This window comes from Eretmochelys imbricata, chromosome 5, assembly GCF_965152235.1.
Source record: "Eretmochelys imbricata isolate rEreImb1 chromosome 5, rEreImb1.hap1, whole genome shotgun sequence".
Taxonomy (NCBI): Eukaryota; Metazoa; Chordata; order Testudines; family Cheloniidae; genus Eretmochelys; species Eretmochelys imbricata.
The window spans coordinates 28,958,009-28,967,442 of record NC_135576.1 but is presented as its reverse complement, the minus strand read 5'-3'; the positions used below and the strand labels follow the sequence as shown (position 1 = coordinate 28,967,442).

Here is a 9,434-nt window from a genome sequence, read left to right as displayed (position 1 = left end):
ATTATATGGAGAAACGACGGGACCTGTTATCTTTGATAGGCATTTAATGATACATATAAATCCATTGCTTTAAAAATGTACAAGTTTCACAGTTTTATCCCACTCCTTTTATCATCCATTCTGCTACTCGGCCCCTGCCCATGTCCTTGTTTTGATCTAAGAGTAACCACGAGGGAAAAAAAGAGGGGGATTTTCAAACACAGGTACCTAAATTGCACTTGCAGCGTATGTGTGTATACCTGCAAACATGCCATTGCATGCATAAAACAGGTAGGTGCGTGTTGCCTGTTTGCAGAGTTTAGGTTCACAAGCTGCGGTGTGCAAGACACCACCTTTATTGGACAGCCTCCTTCCTTAAGAAGTTGCCCCAAAGTACCTCCAAGGAGACTGAGTGCAGTTTTTCTCCATTTCTATTAGAAGACACCTCCCCAAAGCAACCTACCTTGAGAAAATTTTCCTTTGAAAACAGATTTTGCTAGATACTTTTCCATACGTAAATTCATATTTTGCAAATATACAAATGCATTTTGGCAAGTTCCATTTAGCTGCCTATGTTTGAAAGTTTAGCTCTCAATGAAAGTTAGGATAATGTGCAATATATGGTTATATTTCTATTAAGCAGAATTGAGTACAAGAAGCTACAGTATATTAATTCTTTTCATTATTTTAAGCTGTCTTCATTATTAGTGCACATTGCTTTGACTTATAAATGCTTCAGGCTCAGTGATAGGTACAGTACTGTGCATGCAGTGTGCTTAATTGAATAAGGCAAAATGGTAATAAAGTTACTTCATTAAAAGGGAATAATCATATCTCTTATTGCATTAATAGGCCATTCTTTCCCCTCGTTTCTACACAGGGAAGCTATCCAGTCCAATCAGTGTATGTGTGCACTTGTGGGTTGTTGGGTTTTTTTTCAAATTAATTTACATGCTTTAGATACTTAAATCAATCACTCTTTATAAATAGCATCTTGGTATTTGCAGATTTAGACTGAGTCTACAAATTGTTCCATGCGCCTGCAGGATGTAGGATCAAGGCCAATTCTGGAACATTTTTAACCCAGAGGGAAATGTAAAGCAGACTTGCCAATTCCATGTAGACCTATAGCCCTTATTTTAGCTTCAATGGGACTGTTCAAGCTGAGTAAGGACTGTGGGCCCTGATTCAAAGCCCAATGAGGCTAATGAAAAGACCCTCATGGATTTCAGTAGGCTTCATGTCAGACCCTACATTGGGTAGAATAAGGTTTTATGTACATCGAAAAGAAAAAACAAACTCAAAGGCTCTTTTAAGCATGACCTGCCCCACTATTGACATTTTGACATATCCCATGGCAATAAGCAAAATGAACCATAAAATATCTTATTTACTCTGTACATCACAGGGTCTTATGCTGACAGGAGTGACAATCTCCCCCCGGCACTTCAGGAGACCAGCCTCACATTCAGTCATTGTCCTACTGGTGACTTTCCCGTTCACTTCAATGCAAATGCTTATTCCTCCCTCGTCGCATTGCCCAGCTTCTCGGCACACACATCTGTTGGTTTGAGCTTAAAAAAACACACATACCCCAATATTAGTATCTCATCCACTGAAAGAAAAACAGACTCATAACTGCCTCGCTGTCAGAAATTGTCCCATTAACTGAGCAATTTGTAGGAGCTCCTGCTCCTGGTCAGATGTTAATCAATATTCAGGGTCGGTGGAGAAACTACAAACACATTCAAACAGCAATTCTATTGCAACAGAAGTCATAAGTGTGTATTGGGGCTGCTGCTAGTCTGAGCAGTACTTGCTGAGGATGACTGAGAGTACAGCACTCTCCTACTCATTTGAAATTACTGCTTGAAAAAAATCTTAGCATGATTTATTATTTATCTGATGGACAAGAGGCTTAAAAAACATATAAGACAACAGGTCCCTGCACCAGAGAGTAACAAGCTAAGGCACTGATCCTGCAAACTCTATATATGTGTATAACTTTACTAATAAGTAATCTCACTGATGTCAATGGATCGGCTCACATAAGTAAATGTATGCATATTTATATGCAAATGTATGCATAAGCGTTCACAGAATCAGGGCCTAAATAGCAACATACAAACAATAAGGGATATGAGATTTCTTTTTCATTTGTGTGTTGTTTTTTTAGGTTTAACCTTAGTCCACAGTTGTCCTTATTTAAGGCTTAGTTATTTTGACTGTCTATTTGTTTAATCTTTGCCTGATTTCTTCCCTTTCTATTTTAATGCTTTTTACCTATTTTCTGTTCTTCAAAACAGTGTTTGCTAAGGATCACTGCTTGAACCCACTAGACAAGAGATAAAAATATGTTTTTGATAGTTTTATTATAAGAAATATAATAACAACTAGTATGTATGTCGGGATCTCAAAGCACTTAACAAACACTAATTCTGGTCACCCTAGGTCAAAAGAGATGTAGCAGAAACAGGGGACATTCAGAGACCAGTGATAAGAATAATTAGGGGCCTGGAAGAACTTCTAATTGATGACAGATTGGAAAGATTGGGACTGTTTACTTTAGAAAAGAGAGTATAATGTATGAGAGCGTAGACCAGGCACTTCTCTTCACCTTTTCTCAGAATGAAGGAACAAGGGGATGTTCAATGAAACTGAAAGGCAACAATTTTTGAACCAAGGAAAGGAAGTACTTTTTCCACATAATATGTAATTAGCCACTGAATTTATTGCCACAAGATAACATTGAGGGCAAGCGCTCAGCGGGATGCAGAAAAGGATTGGACATTGCCATGGATAGTGACAACATCCAGAGTTAAGATGAGCAAGGATTTAATAACAAACACCAGGGTGAAATCGTGGCCCCATTGAAGTCAATGGGAGTTTTGCCCTTTACTTCAGTGCAGTCAAGATTTCACCCCAAAGGTTCTAGAAGGGATATCAAATTTCATGCTCCAACCTCTAATTAATGGGAGTTAGCAAGAAACTTTCCCTATTATTCCACAATTACTCCCTACAGGCTTTTTTCCAGCATAGAAGCATATGGTCGCTGTCAGAGCAGGGCACAGGACTAGATGGGCCTCAGCTCTGATTCAGGAGGGCAATTCCTATGTTCCAAACACCTTTGGAAGGTAGGTAGGAATTATTATATCTATTTTACAAATGGGTAAATGGAGGCACATCAAGCCAGGAGCAGAGTCATGGCTAGTGTGCCTTTTATTCACAGGCAGCTTCTCCTAATTTACCCACATTAACTGTGAGGACTCTCTTACCATCACATGTTTCCCACAAATGACATAAGCCACAAGGTTTTGCAGCTGCAGCAGGCATTTTGCAGTTTTCCTCACTGGTCAAAGAGTATTTTCTGCCCATACACTCAAGAACGTACATCTTACACACAGTTAAGGCCGTGTTTCTCTTGCTTCTCTCATCTGTGGCACAGACATCCAGAGACGGTCTGAAAAGAAAAGCAGAAATCACATCATTTACTTCTGCTTTATTTTGGTACCTCTTAAAAAGGGGGGAGAAAGTGTCATATTCTGATCTCACATACATTGGTGCATCCCCAATGACTTCAGTGAAGTTACTCATGGCTTACACCCAGGTAAGTGAGATCAGAATTAGGCTCTCTCTCTCTCTTCATCACAGGTATGCTGTGCCTAACTTAAGACCTTTATCTGCCCTTTGAAGTCTCTGTGAATTTTTCCACTGATTTCAATTGGAGCATGCTTTAGTCTTTAGGCCCAGATCCACCAATGTATTTAGGCATCTAAACCCCAGATTTAAATGCCTAAATATCAGTTGTAGGCATCACTGCTATCCACACCCTCTTGACAGCTAAACTCAGTTGCTTCTACCATTTGCTATTTTAAAAACACATAGTAGACTTACTGTATTGCCTTATTTGTCTGAAAATAACAAATTTCAACACCTGATTTTTACAATATTTACAAAAATGTGTATACAAGGCTGTTTAATTTAGATGAAAAGAAAAGACTAAGGGGAAGATCCTAACTCACTGATCTGCCTGCTTTGTAATGCTTCAGCAATCCAAAGCAAGTGAAAAGCTGATTGAACCAGCTGGTAAGGGATTCCCCCAGGGCAAGGATATACCAGGGGAAGGAATGTGGCTGGAACATGCTGCACTCCGGCAATCCCCTTGTTGCAAAATAGCCCTTTGGGAACGGCTGCAGCCAGGCATAATTTAGGGCCTCCTTGGAGACAGAATATTAGGATGCATATGGAATGGGATGAATGATAATATGGAGAATAATATATTGCCATTATATAAATCAATGGTACACCTTCAACTAGAACACAATGCGCAGTGCTGGTCACCCCTTTTCAAAAAGGAGTTTGCAGAGTTTGGAGGGGGTTCAGAAAAGGGTGACAAGTATGATTAAGGATAAGGAAAAAACTCTCATAGGAAGAGTGATTGAAAAGACTGGGATTGTTCACTGTAGAAAGGAGATGAATAAGAGGTGACATGATAAATGTCTATAAAATAAAGAATGGTCTAGGGAAGGTAGATTGGGAACTTCTGTACTTCCAGTCCTCTAACAGAAGAACAAGGGGACATTAAATGAAACTGAAAGGTGAGAAAATCAAAACTTATAAAAGGAAATAGAATCATAGAAATATAGAACTGGAAAGGACCTCGATAGGTCATCTAGTCCAGTCCCCTGCACTGAGGCAGGAATAAGTATCATCTCAACTATCCCTGACAGGTGTTTGTTTAACTTGTTCTTAAAAACCTCCAGTGATGGCGATTCCACAACCTACCTAGGTAATTTGATCCAGGGCTTAACTACCCTGACAGTTAGGAAGTTTTTCCTAATGTCTAACCTGAATATCCCACCCATGTAGCATCCAGACCCACCCAAATCTGAGCAGGGGTGTCGTGCTGCCACAGCAGCCCGGAGCATCACTCGGGCACTTGAAATCCAGGATGGAGCGCAGGCGGGGCCAGACCCCCTGAATTCACAAGCTGGGAGTGGGTGAGACGTCCCAGACAGGGAGTGGGCCTCCTGGAGGCAGATCTGTGTGGGGCTAGCACTGGGGCCGGAGCGGAGTGAAGCCAGGCCAGACGCCAAGATGCATGACTGGGCTGGGCGCTGGAGACCGGAGCAGCAGCATGCAGTGCAGGAAGCACGGGCACACAGATGCACCGGCAGGACAGAGGGACATGGCCGGCTGGGCGGCCAGACAGACACCAAGCTGGGGTCAGCGGGGCGGGTGGAGCTTGAGCCCTGGTGAGACCCGCCCCTCCACCCCATGGGCGTGCCCCACACCCTGTGCGCCCCGGGCAGCCTTGTCTTCTGATGCCTGCTGAGCGGTAAGGGCTGGCTGGAGGGGGTAGGGGAAGATGGGCCCCCAGATTCCTCCTGCCCCCCCCCCGCAACTCCGATCCCTCCTGCACCCCAGTCTCATCATCCCTGTGCCCCCAGCTCCAGGCTCTGCTATGCCCCCAAGTTCTGCCACCTCACCCATGTCCTGTACCCCCCGGGTCCTGCCCTGCCCCTTTCCCCCAACTACGGCCCTTGGTCTCTGCCCTCCCCTGTTCAGCCCCTCCCTTGCCCCAGTTTTCCCTCCCCGCTCTGGATAAACTTTCTCTCTTCCCAAGATGGTCAGGCTCAGGGAATCTGTTTCCCTGCCTGGGTACCCTGCGGGGCTGGGCTGGGGGTAGCCTTCGGACTCTGCTCAACTGAAGTGGGGGGGTCAGTTCCTATTATCCTCCCTCTGCCCTAAGGAATGTGAAGAATTTCAGCCTGAAGGGGGGAACCTCTTTTACCCCAGCAGCTACCCACACTGGAGCATGGGGGTGGGGTTGTGGGCCCATGCACATGCCCAGCTCGGCAGGTGAAGCCCTGTGTTTGGGGTCACCAGGGCTAGGAAGAGGACATGGCATCGGGGGAGAAGCTGAGCTAGCACAGTCTGTCATTGCCCGCCCACTGGAAGGTCAGGGCTCACCCAAATTTCCACTCCTAGCTACACCACTGTGGTCTACTCTAGAGTAATTAATTAGATTCACAGTGACTAGAGTGGTGGCTGAGCGGCCGTTGCCCAGTATTCTGCTGTATTTCTCTTTTCCAGTCTTCTGGGATCTCTCCCACCCTCCACAGTTTCTCCATCAATGGCTCAGAGATCTTTTCTTATATTTTTAATTAGACTGTGGAATTCAGTGTCACGTGATGTCAAAGAGGGATTAGACATTTGTATGGATAACAAGATTATAGTTTTGGAAGGATATTAAACCTTCTGCTTCAGGGTTGAAACCAATGTCTAGCTATTGGGGATTAGGATAAAACTCTCATGTGGAGCAGATTATCTCACATCTGCCTCCTGTGGGGTTTTTCACTTTCCTACCTCTGATGCTGACTACTGTCAGAGACAGGGCAGTGGACTAGATGGACCATGGGGTCTGACCCACTGGAGCAATTCCTATGTAATCTGTCATTGCTCCCACATTTCCTCAGCTGGGCTGAGTGGAGGCTGAGTTGTCTCCAGAGCAAACTAAGGTACTACCAGGCTCAGAGTAAGAACAAACTCAAGTTATATCCTTTAATCCCTACATGGCAGTACACTAAATCCCAACTGACTAGATGCCTATTCCATCTAATCTTCTTTAATAATTGATTTATTCTCTCTGCTAAAATGTTGGGGTAAGCTGGGTTTTCTTTCTTTCTTTCTTTCTTTTTAGAAATAGTGAACTGTTTACTTACTTTTCTGCCACTTTGAACAAAAGGTGTTAAAGGCTAAAAAGAACTATAAACCATGAGCCAAATCCAGACCTTTGCATAAGTGGCTGCAACACTACTGACTTCCAAGACTATATTGCTTACACGGGGCACAGTTTAACAGAGTGTTACACGTTGTTTATCTTAGGCACTGAGAAGGCCCCCATCACCATAGTATCTGAGCACCTCCTAATCTGTAATGTATTTATCCTCAATATTCCCCTGTGAGGTAGAGCAGCACTATTATCCCCCTTTTACAGATGGGGAATTGGGCACAGAGACTAAGGGTCAGACTAAAGGTATTTAAGCATCTCAAGATAGAGTTAGGTGCCTAATGGGATTCTCAAAAGCAAGGTGCTTATCTATATCTTTAGGTGCCTAAACATCTTTAAAAATCAATCCCTAAGTGACTTACTGAGGGTCACACTGGAAGTTTGGATTTAAAGCCATGTCCTAGGCTGCTGCCCTAACCACATGGCCATCCTGCCTCATAGCACAGTGATGAATCAGACCTACTAAAACTGAATGAGGCCCATTAACTTTAATTAATTTTCAGACATTCAAAATGTGCTAGTTAGAGCTTGTGTTGGCTAGGTGACATTTTCAAAAATGCCTGAGTGACTTCGGAGCACAACTTCCATTGACAAGTCCCAGTGATGTTAAGTCACTTAGAAGACTGAAAATCCTCTCCTTGATCCCATTGAATAGAATCTTTTTCCCTGAGCCACTCCACCACAGTCATGAGGACTATTCATGTCATTAGTAATTGCTCACCAATAAGGAGCATACAGTCTAGTCCTGGGGCCAGATTCTCAAGAGTTCAGCTCCCATTTAGGCATCTAAACAAGGGCCCGATTCTCAAAAGTGCTCAGCCCCCAGTGGCTCCCACTGTGATGAACATGGCCAGATTTCAAGAGCTCACAACCAAAGTGCTCAGCTATTATGAAAATCTCACCCCGACTGTGGGTGCAGATCAATTTTGAAAATCCAACTTTTACTGCCTGGTGGGGTCCCGGACACGCTTCTGTTTTCTCAAATTAAAAAAATAAATAAATCCGTGGTTGAGCCATTTGATTTCAAGCACAATAAAGGCCAATCCAAACCACAGCACCATTTGTCCCATTGGTAAAGTGACCCAGAGACTCAAAGCACCAAATAAATGAACAATAAACTCAAGCCAGACTTCACATTATGAGGTGCAAAAAGGTGAGTTTAAGCACTCTGCTGGTGTCACAGACTGCCTCTTCAAATTGCTGTGTAAATGGGAGCTCAGATTATTGCATCTCTCCTAGCTCTCCGGTCTCTCAGAAGAACCACCTGCTTTATTGCACATGTTTATTACTTGGAGAATTTATGTCCCAGGAGGACTCGGCTCTTACTCTTCCTTGATCTTATAAATATCCAGAATAGCATTTTATCTTTCCTTCCCTCCCCCATTTCACAGATCAAGTGGAGCTGAAATTATCCCTTTACCTTCAGCCGTTTACCTAAGTTCCATCACTGCTAATGCCCACTGACAGGTAAGTGAAGAACAGGGATTGATTGAACGGTAATGTAAACAAAGCACAATGACTTTCCCTGGTATAAGTAAAGCTGTCTAATTTGTCATGGACTGAAATCCTGAGAAATTTAATTTGTCTTGAATGAAGTGAGAAAGTTATTGTCAATGTCAGGCTGGACTTACCCACACTCATAGGGCATTTTACATACACATTTTGACTGTTGCACTTTCTCCCATGGCTGACATTTAGGTTCTGTCAGTTCTGGTTTCACGCTGGGTACTAAAGTGAAAGAACACAGACAAAACCATTACAGATCAGAAAAATGAAGGCTATTAAATGGCGACCGTGGAATTATCCCCCTGGTTGCATTAAAAAGGTACTGGATTATTATACAATGCCATAAAATTACAGCCTGCTTGTAATTAAAATTATGTACTGTGTAGATGGAATTAACAGAATTTAAAAATATAATACACTCTGTAGCTAGTGCAATTGCTGAATGATGCTTTAGCTCTGGGCCCAGAGTCAGCCAGGGTAGGGGGGGAGGACAGATGTGAGTACTGTATGTGATTGTGGGATACTGAGACCACAGCCTATCATGCTGATCAATATTGTCTCGTTGTTTCCTTTTCCTCCCCCATCAGTCTGTCTGTATTGATCTTTTGTCTCTTGTCTTCTACTTAATGCATGCTCTTCTGGGCAGGGACTGTCTTTTTGTCCTTTGTTTGTGCAGCGCCTAGCACAATGATTATCCTGGTGATAATACAAATAACAAATAATAATAATTAATATGCAAGTGCTGTCTACAATCTAAAATTCCACTTCCCACTTTACAGTAACTATTTCTACTGTACTGATCAGCATTGAATAATAGTTAGCAATGTTGACATCTACTTTACTGGGTTTCATCTACACTAGGTTTCAGAGTAAAAGCTCATCTGATGTGAATGGTGGAAGTTGAGACTTCAAATCTCTAGTTAGAAATATTCTGATTTGGAGGTTGCAGCCAATGAAAACTACAAATACCAGTTTGTGATCCTATATGCATAAAGACTAAAAATAAAGGCAAGAGTGGATCTTGTAGAACTCTATGGACATAGATGCTGGAACCGGGCTGCTGAGGGTGCTGCCACACCCCTTGGCTTGAAGTGGTTTCCATCATATACAGGCTTTACAGTTTGATTCAATGGTTCTCAGCACCCCCACTATACAA

At 42.9% G+C, this 9,434-nt stretch overlaps 1 protein-coding gene across 1 annotated transcript in view; it reads right to left on the bottom strand.

Moving 5' to 3' along the window:
* Nucleotides 1-1,365: 1,365 nt before the first annotated feature.
* The window catches only part of C7 (complement C7), a 38,149-nt gene continuing 30,080 nt past the window's right edge, over nucleotides 1,366-9,434 (bottom strand). The window contains exons 16-18 of the mRNA XM_077817188.1: nucleotides 8,404-8,500; nucleotides 3,255-3,439; nucleotides 1,366-1,553 (exon numbers count right to left, since the gene is read on the bottom strand). Coding sequence (XP_077673314.1) covers nucleotides 1,366-1,553; nucleotides 3,255-3,439; nucleotides 8,404-8,500 — 470 coding nt within the window. The remainder of the gene's footprint in view (nucleotides 1,554-3,254; nucleotides 3,440-8,403; nucleotides 8,501-9,434) is intronic.